The following is a 25,304-nucleotide window of genomic DNA, read 5'->3' as shown; positions in this document are numbered from 1 at the left end:
AAAAACAGCTGCCAGCTACATTAATGTTCAAAAAGCGATAAACGCAATCAGTGTGTGCACATCATTATCTCTCGCTTCCAAGAACATAACCCACCATAATCAGCAAGTGCTGCATCGCACAAGCCCTCACCCCTCATGCGTGCACACGCATGCAAACATTTGACACAAGCCATACAGAATAGGAAACCAACTGCATGCACTGTGAAAGTGTACAAACAGGGCAAAAGAAAAACACCTTGTGCAAAAATGGCAATAGTGTGCTTTGCCCAATGGCACACCCTACGTGAGGAGCGAAACGTGTTGCAAAGTTCAAAAAGAATTCTGATGAGATAGGGCTACTCAGTCAGGATGGGTAAATAAGTGGATACTTTGCCTACCTTTGAGCAAAAATACTCAACAAAAACAATCACCTTGGTAATCTGGACTACCAGATTAAGTATTAAAGCGAAAGCATTACTAGGCTATGACGGCAGGAATCGTGCTCACAAAATGTGTCAGCAGCAGTTATCAAACGAGTGGCTGTAATCGAAAGAGGATAATGTGAGGATGCTGCCTAAATATAAAATTTTCCAAAAATGTCCAAAAAGCGCGCGGGGCCAGAGCAAAAGTGCCTCGAAATTTGAAAATGCTGGAAGTAGGTAGAGTTACAGCGTAGCGCCAAATTTGAAAAACCGGAAGTGTGGACGGAGCCAAAGCGTGGCGCCAAGTTTGAAAACTCGAAATGGGCAATCACATGACCAGTGATAAGTGATCGATATGTGACCAGGAGATAGAAAAAACAGAATGCTAAATTAGAAGCAATTGGGTAATTAATGAGAAGCAAAAGGTAATGGACGGGTATGTAGTGAGCAGGCGGGAACGAAGCGTGGCGGAAAATTTGAAAACTCGAAATGCTTGCCGGGAAGAAACGAGGGTATAATCAAAGTTAATCGATCACCAATCAATCAAGTGAACGAGAAAACAACCATGGCACCAAATATGAAAGGCGACCAGTGCCAAGGAGGCGTCAACGCTTTCGCATTCTTTTAATGCGGGTAGCCGCAGTGATCTCTAATTTTTTCGAAGGTAGCTACTTGGGACACAACCGAACATGTGCACATATTAAACTACTGTCACTGACAAACGGCAGGCATAGTAAGAAAAGGTTTACTAAGACAGGCTCGCAGATCAGTAGGGAGAGCAAGGGAAGAAAAAGACCCTGGGTGACAGTGCTAACAAGGTTAACCAGGTGCCAAGAAATGCAGTTCAGTCACATGGTGGCACCAGCAGAAAGCAGAATGTTAGCTGTGTGGCAGAGTAGTCTTAAACAGAACAAGCAGCTTTAAGATGAGTGCCACAAGTGCAACACAGCTAGAAGGAAGGCGGTGATAGCTCACCAGCTGATCTCTTGGCTCGCTTCCTTGAAGAAGGCTGCCTTTCAGGCGGCAGTGGCTTCGCATCTCCAGCCAGAGGCTCCGTGTCTTTACTGGCCTTGCGCTTAGTGGAGCCTTGGCTGCGGGGTGCCGTAGTTGGCTCCGGCTCCTGCTCTGCTTCAGCGTCAGGCGCTTCAGCAATTGTGTCCAGTGCTGCGCTGCTAGAGAGCCGACGGCTGCGGCGAGCCAGAGGTGCCCTTTTTGGCTGCGTAGTCTGGCCGGGCTTGCCCGAGTGGCTTCGATTTCTCGTGGGAGGACTTGTTTCTGCATCACTTCCAGTATCATCACCTTCAGCAATGGTCTCAAGAGCACGGTGGGTGCTAGCTGCTGAGGAAGACCTGCGCCGAGAACCACTTCTGGACGGCGGTGTTGCAGTGCGCCCTTCAGGGCTCTGCTGCTTGCGAGGTGTCAGGCGGGAACTGCGTCGCGCTGACATAGGCAGCAGCTCCTTCGCAGTGCTTGTGGCAGGGGAACGCCTTGGTGTTTTGCTGCCTGGCTTCTTGCTGGGCACTTCGTCTTCGCTAGAATCTGGCTCTGGTAAGCGTTCTTGGACGTCCGCAGAAGAGGAACGCCGCCGCAGCCTTGTCGTTTTCTTTGCAGGACTTGGTGCTTTGTCTTCAGAAGGACTAGGCACAGGGGACTCCTGAGTGGGACTTGGTGTCCGAGCAGTTTGCTTGCGGAGACCCTGCTTGAGTGATAATGACGCATGTTCTTTGGGAGTTTTTTGCTCGTCTGAAGTCAGACGGGAGCTCTGTTGAGCTGCTGTCGGTGCAGGCTCTCTTACAGTATCGTCAGAAGAGGAAGTTCTTGCAGGCCTGCTCCTTATCCTCTGTAATGGCGTTTCATCCTTAACGGGACTTGGCACTGGCAGTCGTTCCTGCACTACGCCTGAGGAAGCAGATCGCTGCCTGGCTCTCGTTCTTGAAGGGTTCGGAGTCTCGTCCTTGGCAGGACTGCGCACATGTGGTTCCCCTTCAGGGCTTGGTGACTGAGCGGTCTGTTTTCCAGAACTGTGCGTCACTGGTGTCTTCTGCCTGATTCTGCTAGCTCTGGACTGCCCCCTTATGTCTTGTGCTACCTCCTGCCTTGAAGAGCTTGGAGTGGCATGCTCTTTAGGTGCTTTTACTGGGCTGGTTGGTGGCAGCCGTTTGGGACTGGGCATTGCAGACTTATTCCTGGGTACCCCTGCCTTTCTCGGACTGGGTGTCTTTGATTTGGCTGGGCTGGGCGTTTTTGATTGCCTGCGAGGGCTGGGTGTGGCCAGCCTCTTGCGTGCACTCCGTGGAGAGGCCAAGGTGGCTTTCACATTGCTTCTTCCTCTAGGACTGGGTGTCTCCGACTTCCGCCTTGGACTTGGTGTTGCACGCTTGGCGCTGGGTGCACCTGTGCTCTTGCGGGCTGCCCACGCTCTTCCAGCAGAGCCCTGCGATGACCTGCTCTTAGTGCCACTGTGTGCTGACACTGGTTCCTCACTAGCAGCCCTTGTCTTGCGCGCTGGTGATAGCTTGCTTGTGGGGCTCCCTTTCGACTCCCGGCTGCGCCCAGCCTTGGTTGGAGTAAATGGCGACCTGCGGGACGGTGGCACAGAACCACTTTTCCTTCGCGATGTACGTGGTGTCACAGTTGCCAAACCGTGTTCCTCCTCATTTGAAGCAGTCTTCTGCCTTTCCCTGAGGTTGTAGGAAGAGGTCACAACTTTATGCCACCAGGGTGGTTCATCTGAATGCTCAGGTGTCCTTACAGCTGTTTCTGAGCCACTTTCATCATGATCATCTTCAGGTGCAGTGTGTTTTGGAGCTGAGTGTTCTGAGCTTGCTGCTGATGAAGATGGGACATCAGCTGGCAAAGGGGAGCAATCCAAAGCGGTGATCCGGATCACAGGAAGACGAACCCCAGGAGCATCAGGTGGTTCCTTTTCTGCCGCGACGAGGACTACTCCCCCGCCTTCAGGAAGAGGACTCTCCACAATTGGAACGAAGCCAAAAGACTCGTTGACCGGCATAGACTTGTCTTCAAAGTGTGGTTCTTTTGGCGGCGTCATCGGCGCACCTTTTGGATGGAAACCGTCAGATCTTGGGGACAGGTCTCCCTCTTGCACAGGGCAGACAGCATCGTTGGGAGAAGACCGCTCAACCTGCAGGTGCTCTACATCGGCCGCCGGCGTCATCAACCCTGTTGAAGGCCCACGCACCACTTCGAGGGGTTCCACTGAGGTTGACGGCTGCATGTTACTGAGCTCGGCCAGCGGTGCCTCAGTCTCCCTAGTGCTCGTGCCAGAGCTCCTCGACCAGCTGGCCTCTGGGCTTTCCACGCGAGTGGGCTGCAATTCCAAGAGCGCTTCTGAGGAGGTGTCTGACAAAATAACAATAGCGTCCTCCTCCTCTTCCTCCTTTTCACTTTCTGACGCTGAAAGCAAACAAAATGGATGATTACCAGCCGGAGCACTGACCAACAGAAATGCATCAAGCATCCCCTAATGCAGGGGTTCTCAAATAGCAGTCTACGGAACCTCTGGATTCACAAACAGGAAGTGGCACGAAAAAAACAGAACGGCGGAAGGGAGACAACACAAGCACATGCTGTCTCCTTTCTACTGTACTGTTTTTTCACGCCATTTCTCACGTGTGAAACCATGTACCAAATGGACCAAAAGGCCACACTCCTAAAACCTTGGATTCCTTGGACTGATTCTGGGGTCCCCCGAGTACAGTGCAATACATTTATAACAATACCAGATTTAACAATATATCGCTTATAATGATCAAATTCTTTAGATTTATTAATTCTCCCGTTGCCCCAATGTAAAAATAAACTGTATATATGTGAGGTGCACCAAAGATCCTCGGAGGATTTGTGAACGCGGTGCGTCGGACAGCGAAGCGCTGCACATGACAGCCGAGCGTTACGTGTGTGCGCATGCGAAGGGTGTGTGCGAGGCGACAACGACAAAGAGCGTGGCAAGCACGAGGAGCGGAGAGCTGGTGTGTCAGAAAACCGAGTTCTAAAGGAAGACAGTGCAGCGGAGCTCGGGTCATTCAAGCGTGGGGGTGGCAGCCGTCGGAACGTGGGGTCCGTGCTGCCGTGGACCTCCCTTGGATCACCGACGCAAGCCTGCTGCATTCCTTGCAAGTGTGGAGGTGGCAGCCGATGGACTGAGGGTTTGTGCTGTCAAGAGGCACTCTTGAATAGCCTGCTTTAAGCCTCTGGCGTTTCGTGACGCTGTCGACGGGACCTGGCTACGTTTTTCCTGTTGCTGCCAAGTTCTTCGGGCTCGTGACGGGAGACTACCGGCATCTCCCAGTGTTCCTCTCCGCTCCTAATACCACCTGGCTCCTTTTCGCCGCTTCCTTCGACACATTGCCAGCAACACGTCGCACTACATCGACCCGCGTTCACCCTGTGTGCAAGGTTTCCCTCCCCGCTTCACCTGGGATGCTCAGTACCTGGTGAACTCTTTCCTTCTATTCTGTTGTGTTGTAGGCGCGTTGAGTGTGTGTTTTTCTTATTTTTGTGTCCGTTTCTTATTGGCCCCTTTTCCTCTAAATTATAAATACGGCTTCGTTTTGTTTCCTTCGAGCTCTTTGTTCTCTTGTTCGAATCAGCATGCGACAGCATTCCCCTTCCCCTTCGGAAAGTCGGGGACGTGTTACCAATTATCGCGATGATGTAATTATCGGCGAAATAACAGATACAATGATAGTATTCTGGCCGCCCGGATGGTGTTTACCACCAAAATTTGTCTGAAAGCTTTATAAAAATAAAATACTCTGAAGCAAATGGGGTAAAATCTCCCCAAACGGACTGGCGTGGCGAAATCTGCAAGTGAGCGTTGCCTACAGGCTTGGAGACCAAGCGCTATCGTCATCACAATCACTGGAAAGAGGAGCTTGCTTGGCCGCTGCCGTGCAACGCTGCCTGAAACAAACGTAGTGTCCGCGGGAGATTGCTGAAAAATTTTTTTTTTTAAGTGTACGCTTTTCTCGTGCATTCCCCCCTTTCGCTCTGTCCGCAGCGCAGTCCTTGGCAGTACGCCAAGATACTCTCGAAGCTACAGAGGGGGTGAGGGTGGCTCGCTGGGCGAAATTGGCAGAGCGCCAAGACGCTGTGTGCCCTTGACAGGAGCACCAGTGGCGGTGGCTACATGCTTGGGGGTAATACCTACATGCATGGAGGAATGCAAGGGTGTGTCCTTTTTGCCGGCCCAGATATAAAGATAATTCGTTATAACGATCAGATTTTCTCGTTTTCTCAATATCATTATAAGTGGATTGCACTGTACCTAAATTCACGCATGCCTCAACCCCATTTTAACTGACTTTACTTTGCAATTAATTGTAGTGTAATCGTTCAAGGCAGCCCTTTCACAATACAGTCAGTGATTGTTAGTAGAATTTGGGTGTTTTCTGATGGGCTGTGCACCTGTAAGCGTTTGTTTTTTCTGCATGCATGTTAGGCAGGGTGGAACAGAGGACAAGACGTATGGGGATCCCAGCAACACTTGAAAAAAGCCGCTGGGCTTACCCGTAGCTAAAAAGATTCAGGACCCATTCTCTAATGACACGAAGCCAGAAACACAAAGCACAGCAATGAGACTGCAGTGCTGTGATTAGCAGAAGCAGCAGCAGTCCATTTGTCTGCACAAAAACATTTTGCACAATTTCTCAGTGCACGTGCTTAGCACTACTCAACCTTGCTCACCTTCAGAAGCGCTGATGATGATTGCGTGCTGCTCCATAACAGGTTCGTCTTCTTCCTTGGCCGTGTGCTGTTCCCCACTGACTGCGAATGCTGGCAAGCGCAGGGAGACTGTTGACGCCTGAGAACAGGGTCTACTTGGCGGGTCTTCTACTAAGGGGGCTTCTTCTACTAGCTCAGTACCATCATTGTCGCAGAGAGGAGTGGCCTCTTCCGCTTCAGCAGGCATTTGGAACTGAGCATTGCTGACCTGTGCATGGCTGTCATGTGCAGTGCCGATACATGCAGTGCCAACGTTTGAAGTACCGAAGTGTGGTGCACCAAAGAGCGAAGTGCTAATGCGTGGAGTGCCGACCTGCGCAGTACTGACCTGCGCAGTGCCGACCTGTGCAGTGCCAACCTGTGGAGTGCTGCACTGTGCAGTGCCGACCTGTGCAGTGCCGACCTGTGCAGTGCCAACCTGTGCAGTGCCGACGCGTGCAGTGCCGACGTGTGCAGCAGCAGCCGAGCTGGGTACTGCCTTCTCTTCCTCAGGTGCCGTCGGCACAAGGCCGCTGCTCAAATCTGCTCCGTTCGGAGGGCATTGTGGCCGGCTGTTGCTTTCAGGAGCCGTGTCCTCGTAGCTGTCCATAAGTGGTGTTCCATCTAGGTCCTCTTCATCCGACGTCTCCACCTAAAAGCGGCAGTTACAGTTCATACAACGTTATTGCCCTGCAATACACGGGAAGCTCAGGAAGGAATCGAAAAGCTGTAGGGGCAAACTACGACAAACTTGTCACTGATATGGTGTAAAATCTGGACCCAGCTAATAGAAACAGGTGCAACACAATTCAGACCTCTGCTCCCCTGAAGTAATTAAATCCACTCATAAATCAAATTTACTAACTTAACATCATTAAAGTGCCCATAAAGACCACCTGTGGTTTGCACAGGCACAGAAAGTGCTAGGTTTCATACGTTGAATCGGCACAAAGACCCTAACAACTCTAGCAACTGTCATTGTCAGGAAGACTGCAACAGTTCTATAGGGTGCATGCACACTGAATTTTTGTTGTGACCTTTTTTTTTTATGGGGGGGGGGGGGGGGGGGATGGTGTGCAAGATATTAGTATATAAGTGGATCATCATGGAGAATTTTCTCATGACCGGCAAGTAATTTATAGCTGGATATCTTATTTTGTGTTGGTTTGGACTTTTAACAGTGTAATGACGACTATGGCGTCAACGTTGCCTTCAGGCCACGTGAGGCATAAAAAAAACGAATACAGTCAACGACCAAAAATTTGGACGCCTTATTTTTCGGACATGCTTGATTATTCAGACTTTTTCGCGGCACCGCGACATGGCCCATAGAGCCAATGTATAAGAGCGCCTGAAATTTTGGACGCACTGCAACTGACCTCTCGATTTTCCGGAGCTCGTTTGCACTTGCCGCATATACCCAAGCTGCCATACATTAGACAGTTTTAGTTGACCGGAGCGACGGTCTCGCTCCGCTCACGGTAGCACGGTAAGTGGTAGCAGAGCACTGACACCAAAGTCGTTAATTCAAACTGCAGGAGAGATCGAAAACTTGATGAAAAAAAAAAATAAATTCAAGCATAAAGGGAGCCTCTAAACTTGCGATGCTGAAATTCTGCGTGATTCGGCATATTGCGGCCACGTGGTTTCAAATTCATACTGTTCTTGAACGTCTTCCACCGCATGAACTTGAACGTAGTCGGAGTACGTGGAACTCATCTGTGCCGACTCTTTCGTCCCGAATACGGAAATAGTTAGCAGTAAAGCACGTGAAAGAGTTAGCAGTGAAACGGCCTCAAGGAGATGGCGAGCGCGGGAGGAAATGGTGGTCCATCACAAAGCAAGGTCAGCGTACCCGCGGCAAAACGCACCGCAACCCTGACTCTTCTATTGTAAAACCGTAAGCAACTGGTGTTTCCATGACAGACAAGGCGCCTCATAATATGCAAACCACCGCAGAGTGCATATCGCCGGAGGCAATGCCGACAGAGCGCTTGCATCGGCTGTTTCTCGGTTCTTATTGTTTTGCCATCTTCGCGTTCTTGTTCCCGGCCCAACATACTGTGGGCGCAGTGCAGTTCCCGCAGCGGCGTGTTTCCTTTCCCGTTTTGACTTTGTCCCAACCGACCGTGGATTCATCAGCGACATGCCGAGGGCAGCACAGCCAGGCCCAGCTTGTGAAAGCGGTCACCGCCCATCGTCTGTGCACTTATGCGGCGAAATTCAGTCACGAGGAGCTTTAGAATGCGTGCAACGCAAGTGACCTCTTCCTCCAGCATAATGGCAGTAAGTGACCTCTTCCTCCAGCATAATGGCAGTAAGTTCGAGACTTTTTCAGTGAAATCTGATTTTCCGGACTGCCCGATTTTTCTGTCGTTTTCGTGGTCCCTAGAAGTCAAAAAAATTGGTCGGCGACTGCATACTGTATTTACACGATTGTAAGTCCACCAATTTTTCAAAATTCGAAAATCCGAAGTGGGGGGGGGGGGGTCAACTTACAATTGAAACCAAAGCACGACTATATAAATGCGAAACAAATGAGATATCAGGCATGCTAGCACGTGATTGCATTACTGCTGCGCGACTCTGTCCCATCGCTCCTGGTGCTGGCCTTGAGCAGCTGCTATGTCAACGCGCAGTACCGGTGTCTCCACCCCGCGCATGACGGCCGATGGGGGCCGTCGATAAGCAGCAAACCGGCAACCCCCCACTCCCCACACGTGGCTGCAGATTGCGGCTGCTGAAAAGCGGCAGAGGCCCGATAACGCATTCGCTTTCTACACTTTCTTTTTACTTTTGAACTGCACACGCGGCGCTCAAGGGAACATCGATAGTTGACGGAAGGGCCGCTGTTTTAATTGCGGCAGCACCGCCACTCGGAACGGCAGTGGCGCTGGGGAGTGTCGATAGCCGACGAAAGAGTTGACGCCGCACACGCATACTCTTTGGCTCTGACGCATTTGACCACTGTCGGGCGTGTTTCACAAGTTTTAATGTAGTGCTTCGTCAGTCATCATTTATGCTCCGGCTCCGGTAAGCGACCGGCGCTCGTTGACGGCTATATTCAAGATAGCTGTCATTCTTTACGCTGAAGAAACAAACAACTGCGTGCCAGGCCGCAAGTTCGATGTTTGCAACGGGTGATACAGGTGTGGTAGCCGCAGCGAGGCAAAATTTTCAGCTGTTCCATGCAATGTTGTGGTGTGGCTGTTTGCAAAGTGCGGGATTTCACTGCACGGCGATGTTAGAGCAACGCGCTGTGGGACCACAGCAGCGATCACGACAGCAACGCTAGTGAGGACGATGGCACAAGTCTGGACGAGTAGTTGCGTGATTACAGTCGACAACTGATTTGTCGGACTCTCTAGGGACCGCGAAAACGGCCGAAAAATCAAGTTTTTCCGAAAAAATCACGAACTTAGTGCCAACATGCTGGAGGAAGGGGGTCAGTTGTAATGCACACATTCTGAGGCTCCTCACGACTAAATTTTGCTGCGCTTCATGTACACAAACGACGGGCAGTGACTGTTTTCAAGAGCTCGGCTTGGCTGTGCTGCCCTCGGCACGTCGCCGATGAACGTACGGGTTGGGACAAAGTCTAAATGGGAAACCTAAACGGAAACAGAAAAGTCGAAACGGGCGTTGGGCTTCGTATTAGGCCCAGCGACTAGAGCCAAAATCGGCATTGTTTTCGGCGATATAAACTCTACGGTGGCTTGCGTATAATGAGAGGCGTCTTGCCAATCATCGAAACGTCAGTTGTTTACGGTTTTATGATAGAAAAGTCAGGGTTGCAGGGCGTTTTGCCGCGGGTACGCTGACCTCGCTTTGAACTGCACCACCATTTACTTCTGCGCTCGCCGTCTCCGTGAAGCCGTACGTCTCCCACGTGCTTCGCTGCTACCTTTTCCCATATTTGGGACGAAAGACTCGGCACAGATGAATTCCGCGAACTCCGACTATTGTTCAAGTTTGTGCGGCGGACCACATTTGAAGAAGAGTACGAATTCCAAACCATGCGGGCACGATGTGCCGAGACGCGCGCATCGTCTCGCAATTTCAGCCTCGCAATTTAAAAGACTCCCTTTAAGCTTGAATTTCGTTTTGTTGAAGTATTCAATCACCCTTGCAGTTTGAATTAACGAGGTTCCACTGTACCGATTATATAGCGGCTTGGGTATTGGCGGCGAGTGTGAACGAGGTCCAAAAAATCGAGCAGTCAGTTGCAGTTCGTCCGAAATTTCAGGCGGTCTTATACATTGGCTTTAAGGTCCATGTCGTGGTGCCATGAAAATGTCTGAATAATCAAGCATGTCCGAAAAACCAGGCGTCTGAATTTTCGATCGTCGACTGTAATACATTTTAGTTTTGGTATGTGCCCACCGGAACACCCGCGTGCGGCAGCCGCAGGATAATGCAGTCCTGTTCCATTATTGAAGACCAAGTTTAAACGACCTCCAAGTTTTTTTGTTTTTTGTTTTCCTGAAATGTGATGTGGGGGGAGGGGGTCAACTTACATTCATTTAAATACCATAATCAGTGCTTTGCTGTTCTAATTCACAGCAATTCTTAGGCCTTGTTAGGATAGACCTTGGACTAACCCTTCAGCTGTAAGCCTAAGAGCTGGAATGACAACGAATGAACAAGCAGCTCAAGCACTGCTGTTTTTGTGTCCACCATAACACCCCAAGCCAGCTTTAAATGGTACTCCAATTCGGCTGTTGAAACCAAAAGAATGCAAGAGAAGAAATTCAATCATAAAATCACTTACAGGGTATTGACAAATTCCACGTGGCAATTCTGGTTTACTAGAGCCTTACACATGATAAATATGCTATCTGTAGTCTTAATATGAAGGAAGCTCAATTGTTTACAACAGACAAACCCAGCTGGGTCACAAGGTCTATTTTTATGGCACTAAACACTCCGTCCCCTCTTTTTGTGTGGAATGGTTGTAGACAAGGCAGTCATATTTGTGGAATGTGTGCAAAGAAATATCAAATCAAAGACATGAGATGAAATTACATTGTGGTGAACAGATGAGGTTCCACAACTGTAAAGTATTGTACATGAGAAATGGAATACCTCTGGGCTTTTCCTGCCGACAACATGCGCTTCTGTCACAATACATTTATCAACAAACGGCACCACCATACCGTTTGCCATGAGGTGCGGTCCATCACCTATCATACTAACAGTGGCCCCACTGCTCTGAAAGAGTGCTTTCAACACTAGCAGCTTGTGCCTGGTCAGCAGTTCTGAAGTTTCTCCGTACAGCGGCTTAACGCGGGCTGACCGGGTAACGTGTGAAGCGAGCGACGCCTTGCATTCTCATACCTCAAAGCACTGCCATCCTATTTTGAAAGCACGTTTCATCAAAATGGTGTTGCACATGAAAGCGATGAGGTGAAGAATTCACTTTACTGCACGATGCCACTGAGGAAGTCACTGTAGATTTTCGCTTGTGCACGATTCTCTGGCTGATTTAAGCTCAGTCCCAGTAGAAATGACATTTTCACACTCTCGGGGACACTAATCTTTCAATCTAGCGGCACCTTCATATTCCGTCTGATGCCCCCGTAACAAAGCAGTTCCCGGTAAGAAATAATCATTTATGCTCTCATCCTCTTGGCCATCACTAAAATCTGGTTTCGTACGTATAAAACGTGGCAGGAAGGCATTGGACAGAGCTACTACTCACACTCTCTGCAAGGCTCGGTGCTGCAGCTGCAGGCGCTGGCTGAGATGGGGACTCCGTGGCTTCTGGCTGAGCAGGCCCTGGAAAACAGGTTCCAAGATGCAGCCAGACCAATGTCACCGCGAGTTTCCGCCAGCCATGCGCTAGCACTGCTGCTGACGATGTTGCCAACTGTCGCATTTTGGTAGATGCGGACAGCCACTATGGCGAAAACGATGCAGTTAGGGCTATGCGAGTAGTATCAAGTTTTTAATTGTGAAAAAAAGAACACAAACGAAAATTGGTTGAAATTCGAATCTAATATTTTCAAACAGTCCGAATATGAATGCAGGAAGTCTTAATTTAACCCGTATATGCCGAAACTTCAGAAATTTGAAACTGAAATAAATGTTTTATATCAATACAGTTGACGACCGATTTTTCGGACTCTCTAGGGACCATGAAAACGACTGAAAAATCAGGCAGTTTGGAAAATCAAACTTTACTGAAAAAATTACGAACTCATTACCAATATGCCCGGGGGAGGGGTCAGTTGTATTGCACATAATATAAACCTCCTCATGACTGAATTTCGCCGCGTCACATGTGCACAGACGACAGGCGGCGAGTGCTTTCACGAGCTCGGCCTGGCTGTGCTGCCCTCGGCATGTCGCCGATGGATGCACGGTTGCGACAAAGCCTGAACAGGAAAGCAAACACGCTGCTCTGGGAGCTGCGCTGCGCCCGCAATACGAGGTGCCCGGAACAAGAACGCGAAGACGGCGAAACTGTAAGAACCGAGAAACAGCCGAAGCTAGCGCTCAGTTGGAATTGACCTCGTCATTAGGCCTAGAGACTAGAGCCAAAATCTGCATCGTATCCAGCGATATGCACTCTGCAGTGACTTGCGTATAATGAGAGGCGTCTTGCCTGTCATCGAAACGCCAGTTGTTTATGGTTTTACGATAGAAAAGTCAGGTTAGCAGTGCGTTTTGCCGCGGGTATGCTGAGCTCGCCTTGAAATGCACCATCATTTCCTCCCTTGCTCGCTGTCTCCGTGGAGCCGTACGCCTCCCACACGCTTAGCTGCTACCTGTTCTCGTATTCGAGACGAAAGACTCGGCACAGGTAAGTTCCGTGAACTCTGACTACTGTTCCAAGTTCGTTTGGCGGAACACTCAAGAACAGTACGAATTCGAAACCATGCGGGCGCAATGTGCCGACTTGCGTAGAATTTCAGCATAAGAGGCTCCCTTTAAGCTTCGTTTTATTTGATCAAGTTTTTGATCTCTCCTGCAGTTATGAATTAATGAGGTTTCACTGTACACATTACATGGTGGCTTCGGTATTGGCGGTGAGTGCGAACGAGGTGCAAAATCGAGCAGCCAGTTGCGGTGCGTCCGTTATTTTAGGCGCTCTTTACATTGGCTCTATGGGCCATGTCACGGTGCCGCGAAAAAGTCCAAACAATCAAGCATGTCCGAAAAATTAGGCGTCCGAATTTTCGGTCGTTGACTGCATGTGTGTGTATATATATATACATACATTGATATAAAACGTTTATTTCACTTCACAATTCAGATTCATCCTTTTATTGGTGGACATAATTTTCTCAACACCAACTTTTGAGACGTCCTGATACCCAGCTGCACAGCAGCTCCACGGACGGTCTTTTGATCTTGCCGCCCGGCGTCGGAGCATGTTCACCTTCGGCCATCCATTCTGCGTACAGCCTCCGGACGTTATCTTTAAATGGCTTGTTCAAAGATACGTCGAGAGGCTGTAGCATTGATGTGAGGCCGCCGGGTATAACAGCCAGGTCCGTGCGCAGTTCCTTGAACTTCGCCCGAACCGACTCTTGAAGATGGCCCCGAAAGTTATCAAGCACGAGGAGCGACGGAAAAAGAAGCACTCCCGGGTCGTCGCCCCCACACAGTCTTCACCCAGTCGACCATAAGGTCCGCGGTCATCCACCCCTTTTCTTGGACGCGCACGTGTATACCAGGGGGGAGCTTTCCTTTCGGGAGGGTCTTCCGCTTGAAAATGACGTACAGTGGGAGCTTCCGCCCGTCCGCCGTCTCGCCTAGCATGACCGTGCACCTCTGTTTTTCGGCACCTGTAGTCCTGACGTGCACAGTCCGAGCGCCTGTCTGTTCGACTGTCCTGCTGCTGGGCATATCGAAATTAAGCGGAGTTTGGTCCGCGTTCCCTATCTGGGAGAGCAAGAAGTTTTTCTCCTGCCGGATCCTGATAAAGAATCGATGGAAGTCCACTATTTTCTCTTCATAGGCTGCGGGCAGGCGCTGGCAAAGCGTCGTTCGCCTCCTGAGCGAGAGTCCATTGCGCCGCATAAATCGTGTGGCCCACCCGTTACTAGCGTGGAAGTCTTGCACCGGGATGCCCTCCTTTCTTGCAATTACGAGCGCCTGGTTCTGTATCAAATCAATCGACACAGCACACCCATCCGCTCATCGAGCCTTGATATATTCCAGTAAAGAGGATTTGACGGCAGGAAATTTGCCAGTCTTCGGTCCACGGAAGGCCCAGCGCGTCTTACCAGTCGTCTTGAGTTCGTCGTGCTGCCGTCTCCAATACCGGACGCAAAACTCGTTGACGCCGAAGTGTCTGCTGGCGGCGTGGTTGCCATGTTCCAACGCATACTCAATAGCTTTTAGCTTAAAAGCAGCTGTGTAGCTTGCGTAGCGTCCTATGGCGAAGCGGCACAAAGAGCACGGTGCAACACGCAAACAAGGCAAACGAGGCCTACAAGACACCGGAGAGCTGGAAACACCTTCGCAAAATGGCGTAGCGGTGGTGAGTGGATGAGCGGTAGCGGCGGATGATAGCACAGTACCGCCGCCTAGTAGCACGCGCGCCCAACCATGGCAGTTAGTTGTCGCCGCAGTCAATAGATGGCGATCGCTACGACAAGCAGACGGCTCACGGCAGTAATTTTGGGGGTGTGATGATTATGCGGGGAAAAAAAAATTTTCCAATTTTTGATAGCCAATGTGGGGGGTGCGAGCATTACGCGAGTAAATACGGTAATATTATCGCTTGCAAATGATATGTGGGAAACAGTGAAGCTCGCAATTTTTTAAGCAGGTTTTACACAACAAAGTGATTTTTTGAAATCCACAGATTTTTCGGACTTCGATTATACGGACCATTTTCCAGGTCCTGCCAAGTCCGAAAAATCGGACAGCGACTGTATACGAAATCTGATCAATCTTATAATGAGGGTTCCCCTCCACAACAACTTGTGAACAGTCGTGTAGTGTTTATCACAGTTCAATTAATAAGGAGTGGGCTGGCTAGCTACAGTACACAGATGAACAGCTTCTGAAATGGCAGTGCTGGGTGAAGAACTTCCAATTCACAGGCTAGGGGGTACAGACACCAGTGTGCAGGTGTCTGCCTGCACCGAGAATAGTGGGAGCACATGGCGAGCTCTCGCTCGTACTGCTCCCACAATTAAGATGCTCAAAACTCTGCCCAGTTATGCTGTTCGAGCACAGAGTTGTTTTTCTTTTTTTTTTTTTGCCAAGGAACGTTCTGTTTCGGCAATGGCTTCATTTGTTGCCTTCCAAACTTTCGAGTTGTAATACAACCAGTTCAATTGTGGCCTCAGTTTCTGACTGAATTCCCGCGAACGCGGCGCCCTGCGCTCACAAGAGCAATCAGCCAGTGAATCTGTGCAGCCTGAGGCGATTCCATGAACCATGCTGCGAACCAATGGGCCAGTCTCTTCTAGTGTGCCTCATTGCCATTCTGTACACTGAGCGATTCTGGCCTGCACCACCTTCACTTCCAGCTTCAAAACTTTGAGAATTCATGGCGGGGGCATGAGGCAAGTTCGTGCCCCACGGCAAAGACAGCAGGGTAGACCAACAGAGAAGACAAGTGGGAAGAAGTCGGCTTCCCGACCTGCAGCTGGTCTACTGTTCTGCTCCCGCTGTTCCACCCAAACCCAACCTGACTAGCCACCACAAAGTCTGACGCAGCGAAACTGCTTTGCGCAGGAGCGAGAAGCACCTGAAATGTTCTCACCATCCAACAGCCATGCCTGCACCAGAAGCTGATAATAGGTCTGTTCAACTCGCTTGCACTACATGAACTAGTCCTCGCAGTGCTCCACTTCACCATTCGTTTCAGCGGAGCAACATAGTGCCCGCTGCACGACGCCACTAGTTTCAAACAAGCGCAGCTGTCATGCGGATACAATTCAGGAAAACTTCAAAAACATTGTGCACCTCCTCAGTGGTCAGTGCCAAATTGTACAGCTGCAGCTGCCATTGAAGCAAACAATGGCTTGCATGTTGTGATAACTGGCGAAGAGACAAGTTATTCCACCCATCGAGGAGAACGGTGCCAGACTCGGGCCAGACTCTTACGAAGTACCACTGCAGCCCTGTAATCACAGCCCCAATGATAAGGCGGCAACAGGGGAGGGTAGTAGCCCTTGCTGGCGTCTCGCACCACTCGATGAGCCTGTCATTGGAGTCTTTCCTTTAGACCAATAACGTTTATGGTTTATGGCGTTTTTACGTCCCAAAGCGACTCAGGCTATGAAGGACACCGTAGTGAAGGGCTCCGGAAATTTTGACCACCTGAGGTTCTTCAATGCACACTGACATCGCACAGTACACGGGCCTCTAGAATTTCGCCTCCAATGAAATTCAAAAGCCATGGCCGGGATTGAATCTGCGTATTCCGGGTCAGCAGCATAGTGCCATAACCAGTGAGCCACCGTGGCGGCTTTAGTCTAATAATGCTATAACAACAGCAATACTTGACACCAGGTACATTAACTAGAAAGCGAACACGTGCATGCAGCATGATGCACGTTGTAAAAACCACGCAACATGCACACGCACACACCTCAGTCGTGTTCAGTAAATTAACACACAGGTGCTTCGCGTCAGCTGCCGCGAGCTGCACATGCATCAACGCTGGTTCATGGTAACGCTTCACTGCAATGTGCTGTTTGAAAGTTCTTCACACGGTTCGGGATGTTGGCGGCCATTAAGGTGGGCGGCACACAGCTGCTGCAATTTGCTGGCAATGCCAAGGCTAGCTGACAACCATGCTTGCACTTGACTATTCGTTTTGAAAGCAGCCAGTGACAAGCTGCACCTGAACTGCCGAAACTGGTGCTGCATGCTCGCAGCACTGCCACAGAACTTTGCTGAATTGGTGCACTAAGTGCAGGCTAATCGAACGGACATGGCGAGAACTGCCAATCAGCCCTAACATAGGAAATATTTGCAAAGTAAGCAGTAAAGATTCGCTCAATGCACCCGAGTTTAACACTCAGGGTGAGATTCCACCCCAGTTCAAGCAAGGGCTCAAAGCAGTGACTTGAACATAAACAGTGTGGCATTATGCAGGGTGGCACACCAAGGCCAGACTACCACTTTCACAGTAACGAGGCTTGTGGTTAATGTGCTCACCGGCAGCACCAGAATCGGCTGCAGTGGGTGAATGCAGGCACCTGGCAGCCTCTTGAACCAGGAACTCTGGCAGCAATGCCTTGCGCTCAGGGGAAGATGTCTTACCAGCTCCCGGTCCCTGGAATTAAACGTAAGCAAGCCCGTTCAGAAGCCACATACCAGTTAAGTGGCTGCCAGACACCAAGAAGCTTACTGATCTGTTGGAAACCGCATTTTTTATCACTCAGAGGGAATGAGACCACACGAACCCTTTGCACACTCAATCAACTAGCTTGATCCAGCTTTCCCAATACCCATATTTTATTTTTTTTTTTGCCAGGCTATGCTGAACAACTCATAACTACTCTTAGAAATAAGTTTAGAATGGAGAGTACAGCAATTATTTACTACTTTGAAAAACCCACTAAGAAACTAGGTACAAGCAGGTAGGCAGTACATGGAAATAAAAGCACGGAAAGGAGCATGAATGCCCTGAAAAAAAAAAAAAATGCCAACGTGTTACCACTGTTAGTCTCCTCCTACCATTGCACACTCGCACTTTGTGTGCACTGGATGGGCTTGCTATAATACCACACAATTGTCCCGGCCATCAGAAGTTAAGGAAAAGAAAAATATGCCCCCTTCCCCCCTTGTGACAGTTAAAGGCGCCAACTTCAGGAAAAAATAAAAACAATAAAAAAAAAATTAAACCAAGCACATGCACTGTTGCCACAGGCTTAATATCACTGGACACATTGCATGCACTCCTATCATCACTGCACACGCCGTCGCCACAAAATGCCAAGACTGCTTTTGGTGCAGGACCCATGCTAATCTCTTGTCAAAGCCGACACAAGTCTGGAGTTCCGGAAGAATGCAGATTCATCCCTTCTGGACACCCACTCTCACGCCGGTCCATCACAAAATGAGCTCGCTCCATGTCAAGACTCCCTAGGTCCTTACCGGTGTCTTGTTCAAATCCGTATCCTGGTCAGCATTCCTGGGCTGTGCACTGGGAGCAGGCTGCACTGGCGTTGGCTGTGGAGAGCGAACCGTTTCTGGATTGCTGTCTTGCAGATCAGTGCCAGAGTCGTCACTGTCACTATCCGTGGGAGTCATGAACTGGCTGGATCGGTCACTGGACATTTCCGCCTCCGGCTGTCCCCAAAGAAAGCGGACAGGTAAGGAAAGCGAAGAATTGATGCTTGTTGGAGAAGCTGGTTGTTCATTACTGCTAAACAGTGTGAAATCAAGAGGGGGCAAGAAAAAGCACACAATGACAAAGAAGACAAGGAATATGAAAACTGCCATTTTCCCAAACGGAAAAAAAAAGCCCATATTTTCTATGGCAAGGAAAGCACTACTAATTGGACAGCGCAGCTGGCCTTCCATCAAGAACAGCGTTTGGATGAACAAAGCTTGAATTTACTCCGAACAGCAGCACCTAAGGCTGTGATGCTGCATGTTCTATTATTCTGACAAGACTGCATGCACACAACTGGAAAATGCTTGTTCCAAATCAAAATCAACACTTCGGTTTCATCATCAGCCTGACTGCGCCCACTGCAGGGCAAAGGCCTTTCCCATGTCTCTCCAATTAACCCAGTCCTTTGCCATCTGCGCCCACCCTATGCCTACAAACTTCCTAATCTCATCCGCCCACCTAACCTTCTGCCGCACCCTGCAATGCTTGCCTTCTCTTGGAATCCACTCCGTTACCCTTAAGGACCAGCGGTTATCTTGCCTTTGCATTACATGCCCTGCCCAAGCACATTTCTTCTTGATTTCGACTAGGGTGTCATTAACTCGCGTTTATTCCCTCACCCACTCGGCTCGCTTCCGGTCTCTTAACGTTAACCTATCATTTTCCTTTCCATGGCTCGCTGTGTTGTCCTTAACTTAAGATGAACTCTTTTCGTTAGCCTCCACGTTTCTGCCCCATAGGCGAGTACCAGTAAGATCATGCTGTTGTACACTTTCCTCTTGAGGGAAATTGGTAAACTGCCACTCATGATCTGAGAGAACCTGCCATATGCGCTCCACCCCATTCTTATCCTTCTAGTTATTTCCCTCTCATGATCCCGATCAGCTGTCACTACCTGCCCCAAGTATTCCTTTACCACTTCCAGCCCCCCCTTGCCAATTGTGAACTGCTGTTCCCTTGATAGACTGTTGAACATTGGTTTGGTTTTCTGCATTTTAATTTTTAGAACCAGCATACTGCTCTGTCTGCCTAACTCATTGATCATGATTTGCAGTTCACCTTCTGAGTGACTCAGCAAGGCAATGTCATCAGCGAATCGCAGATTATTTAGATATTCTCAATTAACACTTATGCCCAACTGTTCCCAATTCAGGCCTCGAAATACCTCCTGTAAACAGGCGGTGAATAGCATGGGCGAGATCGTGTCTCCTTGCCTGACACTATTTAATAGAATTTTATTGCTGACTTTATGGAGGATTATGGTAGCTGTACAGTTCCTATATATATCTTCCTGTTATTTTGACCCTGATTCTGCAATGCCTGTATGACAGCTGAGGTTTTCACTTAGTCAAATGCTTTCTCATAATCAATGAAGGCTACACATAGGGATTGGTTATATCCTGCACATTTCTCTATCACCTTATTGACAATGTGAATATGATCTATTGCAGAATATCCTTTAGGAAAGCCTGCATGATCATTTGGTTGATTAAAGTCTAAGGTTGCCCTTACTCTATTAGCGAGTACCTTAGTAAATACCTTGTAGGCAACGGACAGTAAGCTGATCGGCCTGTAATTTTTCAACTCCTTGGCATCTCCTTTTTATGAATTAAGCTTATATTTGCGTTCTTCCAACCTTCTGGTATGGACCAGTTCATAAGGCATTGCGTATACAGGGTGGCTAGTTTTTCTAGCACAAGCTCCCCTGTGTCTTTCAACAGATCTGCTGTTACCTGATCTTCACGAGCTGCTTTTCCCCTTTTCATTGCTCCTAAGGCTTTCTTTACTTCCTCTTTCGTTACTGGCGGGATGATGCATTGCTGTGCACTACTGTCTTTCTCATTAATGCTCTGATTACATTAGCTACTGTACAGATTTGTGTAGAACTCTTCGGCTATGTTAACTATCTTATCCATATCGCTAATGACATTGCCCTCCTTGTCTCTTAACGCATACATCTCGTTTTTACCTATGCCTAGTTTCCTCTTCACCACTTTTAGGCTACCTCCGTTCTTTGGAGCATGCTCGATTCTCTCCATATTAAACTTCCTTATGTTGGATGCCTTGCGCTTATTTATTAACTTCGATAGCTGTGCTAGTTCTATTCTGTCTGCTGGCCAGGGTGGAAACAGTGAAATCCAGGCGCCTCTGTACTACATTTTACTTCATTCCTGTGTTCGTTGAGAATCATGAGGGCATCAGACATTGCTTGTACGGTATACAGGTTAGCACAGAGTTAATCTGACCAGTGAAAACTGAAACCTGGCCCCACACAGAACATGAATATTGAGGCAGGGGCAAGGTGCTGGCATTGAAACAACATGCTGCGAAAGTGGCAGAATCTGGAATAAATGCTCAAACCATTGAACGGCTTGCCTCCTCTTCACCAGTTGCCTGCTCCTCAGGTGGAGACAGCATGGAGGAGTCTGCAGCACAGGCACAGAAAAATGCAAAAAGTGAAGCAGCAATATGCACAGCAGGTCAGAGAAAAAGTCAGCCGCAGTCAGCATGCGAGAAGTCCCCTTGCTACACACAATGCTCCTACCCAAAATTTCAGGTACTGCTGGTCTATGCTCAGCTGACATTTGTTATGTTTCCGATCAATGGGCTCCCTCAACCATATACACACCGTTTCCACAAAAATCAGCAAACTTGAAAAGTGCAACAGGTGCATGTAACTAGACTGAATGTGCACTGCACTAGTTTTTTTTTGTATTTTCTTGACTTCCAGAAGCAAGTCCATAATGCATCAACCAGCAAGAAACTATGATGAGTGTGCACAAATATCACAAAACCAATAATTTTGAACTGGCAATGCATGCCAACGACAGCAGACACACAGGTGCTGAGGGGGTTGCCATGTGATTAACAGGCAAGACCCATGTGATTAACAGGAAGGACTTCAGTGGTTTGTTCACCATCTGATGTCTTTGCACAATACCAGTTCAGAATAAATAATGCTATCTGATCAAAAGTGCAACATACATTATGCGTCCCCAGAATCAAGACAGAGATGTGCGTGCAACGATGTGATTGGGAGCACGAAGGCTTGTAATGACGGTTTTGATGACAGCTCGGCCGAAAAGCCTGGCCGTGCGTGGTCTCAAAACTAATTCTTGCAGAATGAAAACGGGTGCTTTTAAAACGTGTGGGAAAAAGAACTTCAAGTTTTGAAAGCCACAGCAGCAAAGGCTTTATTACGTTAATGTGTCACAGATGCGAGATTTTCGATTATACATTATTAAACGGTTTTGAGCGGTCCCCTGAAAGTCATATAATTGACGTTCTACTGTAAAAGCTTTCTGATGCATAGGAATAATAATTTGGTTTATGGGCATTTAACGTTCCAAAGCAACTCAGGCTATGAAGGGCGCCGTAGTGAAGGGCTCCAAAAATTTCGCCCACCTGAGGTGCTTTAACGTGCACTGGCATCGCACAGCACACGGGTCTCTAGAATTTCGCCTCCATGTACCGCTCACTTCATGTAGCTCTATCAGCTCATTTTTCTGGTATTCTGCAGTATTAAGCTGTCAAAATTTGATGAACATTATTGCTTGCATCCAAACCTTCTGTTTGATACACGTGGTTAGTTTGAGCTTTACTGAATCTGCTGTGCAATTATTTCCCATTAAGCTCTGTTTGAGACATCACCGGTCGGTAGGTAAAATTTTGGACCCCCTTCAACACTCAATTAACTGTTAACTTGCAGGATAAGGCTAATGCATACATACAGTAGCCAACGGGTAATTCGGACTCCAATAATTCGCACTTGTAGGATATTTCGGACCTCGATGAGGCACCGTCAGTCACCACCATAGAAGCGCACGACGGATATTCACGACGGATATTTTGGACTTCAGAAGTCCGAATGTTAGATTTTTCGGACTAATTTCAGTCGCCTTGCCCACAATGAAGAAGAAAAAAAAGGAAGCCGTACTGCACATACATGACGTGCAAACCTACCTCCCAGACTATGGCCAGTGGTGTCAAGGTCAGGGCTGAAAGAAAAACAGCACAAACAAAAAGCAAAACTGTTACCAGCATGACTACTAACACTGGAGGTAAAAAAAAAAAAAAAGTCACTGGTCTGTTACTTTATTGCAATTCAACTGCTCATAAAAATTCAATAACAAATCTGGACAGCACTAAAAATAGTTGATGCTGTAACCACAATTAATCCTTACACTAAATATATTACACCAAAGAAAATGAACACAGGCTCAGCAACATATTGGGGGGCCAAGTGACAGCATTAGTAAAGATGTGCATGATGGTCTTTGCATAAAGATAAGCGTTGATCCCCTTAAACTCATTTGCTTCGAAAAAAATCAGTCAATTCAAATCATGTAGCAAAACAAGCTCCCATCGGTACTGCAGGTTCACCAACTAGTTGACAGGTTTTCATGACAAAATCCAGCTATCTCAAGATCTGGCCTGTGCAAGCTAGAGAAAAAGTGTAGCAAAGGAACTGTTGCATCGTATTATAAAAACTGTGTTGAACACGTTTCATGAGCAGCTGCGCAGCAACTTGGCAATCTGAAGCCATCCCTATTGTCTTTGCTTCTGTGTATTTTTGCATTTTTTGCTTAATTTGCAGAGCAAACTAAAGGCATAAAAGAAGACACAGGCCTTGAAATCGTAAAAAAGATTAGAAAATTTTGATTTTTCAAAAATGCCATGATTAGAGAATTTTGATTTTTCAAAAATGCCATATATGGATTTAGAACACTCTTGAGTACTTACCTACAAAGTTTCACGGTTTCATTCAGCCTCTAACTACTAAAAAACCGACATATTTGATGCCTCCGAAGCGCCGTAATGGCGAGTTCGGAGCAAAGTGCGGCAGCACTTCACACCCTTCGCTTCCCGCAACCGCGCCACCAATGGCTGCCATCTTGCTCGTATTCAAAAGCTAGATCCCTTCCTACATACAGGTATTACTCACAGCTGAGAAAAAATCTTCTAGTAACGTCCACATTTCGACGTTTTCTGAGGCCTCTACAACTACATCTGAATGACTGACGCGTGCATTGCAAATGCCATTTTCACAGCTTCACGTTTTTTGCCAACACGACTAGCCTTACGGAAGTTTTCGCTGTTTAATAGTACAATTTCAATTAATTTTGTGCCGTTGAATTCAGAAGGAACTGAGCTCTGGAGCTATGCTATTTTTGATGGCTGAGTAAAACTAATCAAATTTTCAGAAAAATGATGTCACCTAATTTTATTTGGTAATTATGGAGCTCCTGCATAATTGAACATTTTTATACGATGATATATCTCAACAAGAACATAAACAGCATAGCTCTGCATGGCAGGTCTTTGGCTACAGCTCCATTTCAATCGGAACCAAAAAAGATTGGTGAAAAAGTCTCTTGAGGACCCATAAGAAATTGGCTAACTACCTAGGCTTAGTTTCCCATAATTTGATAACTAATTGAGATATACAAACACGAAGTATTTTTTGAAAACAGGAGGAAGAAATACATACCCAACCCTAATTTCATTAAAACATCTTAATAAAAAAAATTTGATCAGTACAATTTGATCAAATGCATGATCAGTACACTAAAAATTTCAGTACTATGCTCGTACTGAAATTCTGCATGCACCAAGCTTTCCACCCTTCTGCTGTTCTACGGGGCCTTTCGATTTTTCATCACACTCGCTTTGTTTTAGACCTTTTCATTATGACGACATTTGTCTGTACAGTGTTACTGGGAAGAAGCATTGCCAAAACCTTCTACGCACCCACAGCCAGACCAAGTTTTAGAAAAGCACAAACAACAATTTACAGCAAATCTGACTCAAAAACATGCTGTTTTCGTAGTTTCACAGTGTAGTATTCTCAGATTACCGAAGTGATTGGCACCTCCAGTGGGCTTTGTTAGGTGATAGCAACACCTTACCTCAGCAGTTCGCTGTGTTTTTGAACAGACTATCAAGTTTTATAACTGTAGGAGAGACAGCAGCACTGGTTCGGACCCTCTCCCCCTTCCAAACAGCCCTGCATACACGCTTTCAGCAGCAAGGGGCACTCACCTAGCTTCCGAACTGTTTGAGTCCGACATGGCAAATCTCAGCCTCCGAACTGACGGATCTGAAAGGGCAACAAGAAAAAGTAAAAAATCAGAAAAAAGAATTCAACTGAACGCCACACCTGAGACAAAAAGTGCTAGCACATTTCATCCTATGAATCTTGTGACAAAGGTACACCGTATGGTGTCTGCATAGCCATTCCCCCCCTGCACACACTGGACAAAGGAATCCAGAGAGTTGCACTAAACAAGCTCCAAGTCTTCAATCTCTTACATTGCATTCCTCTGCAAGGTCTCTGATCCCGATCTCAAATTCCATAAGAAAGAAGTAAAGAAAAGACCTCAGGTCTTTGAAAATGTTCTCCAACGGCTTCTTTCAGCTGTTTGTCTAGGAAGCAATCTCTCTCAGTCCCATAGAGTTCTTTAGTTGAAAGTTTCTTCTTTTTTTTACACTAACGGCAGTGCCCAAGGAGTACAAATTTTAGAAGCACTTGCAATATTGCTTTAAGACCTAAAATGGCAAAGTTACAGGACTTGTCAGCAAGCATCATCATCATTATCAGCCCGACTACATCCACTATACAGGGCAAAGGCCTCTCCCATGTCTCTCCAATTAACCCGGTCCTTTGCCAGCTGCGCCCACCTTGTCCCCGCAAACTTCTTTATCTCATCCGCCCACCTAACTTTCTGCCGCCCCCTGCTACGCTTGCCTTCTACTGGAATCCCCTCCGTTACCCTTAAGGGGGGAAGCGGGGATCAGATCGCGATTTTCGCGAAAAAAATCGATTTTTGAAAAGTATGCTTTTCAGAATCTACAGCATCATT

General features: G+C 47.9%; 1 protein-coding gene across 3 annotated transcripts in view; it reads right to left on the bottom strand.

Moving 5' to 3' along the window:
* The window catches only part of LOC144128161 (uncharacterized), a 100,033-nt gene that overhangs the window by 12,321 nt on the left and 62,408 nt on the right, over positions 1–25,304 (bottom strand). For 2 of the 3 annotated variants that reach the window (XM_077661265.1, XM_077661263.1), the window contains exons 28-35: positions 24,484–24,541; positions 22,405–22,439; positions 20,803–20,867; positions 18,201–18,395; positions 17,259–17,376; positions 11,830–11,906; positions 6,111–6,780; positions 1,377–3,818 (exon numbers count right to left, since the gene is read on the bottom strand). In XM_077661265.1, the coding sequence (XP_077517391.1) occupies positions 1,377–3,818; positions 6,111–6,780; positions 11,830–11,906; positions 17,259–17,376; positions 18,201–18,395; positions 20,803–20,867; positions 22,405–22,439; positions 24,484–24,541 (3,660 nt within the window). The remainder of the gene's footprint in view (positions 1–1,376; positions 3,819–6,110; positions 6,781–11,829; positions 11,907–17,258; positions 17,377–18,200; positions 18,396–20,802; positions 20,868–22,404; positions 22,440–24,483; positions 24,542–25,304) is intronic. The other variant, XM_077661264.1, reaches the window with a different exon arrangement.

Source organism: Amblyomma americanum, chromosome 4 (assembly GCF_052857255.1).
Source record: "Amblyomma americanum isolate KBUSLIRL-KWMA chromosome 4, ASM5285725v1, whole genome shotgun sequence".
Taxonomy (NCBI): domain Eukaryota; kingdom Metazoa; phylum Arthropoda; class Arachnida; order Ixodida; family Ixodidae; genus Amblyomma; species Amblyomma americanum.
The sequence above is the reverse complement of the archived record's forward strand: the minus strand, read 5'-3'. Positions and strand labels throughout refer to the sequence as shown.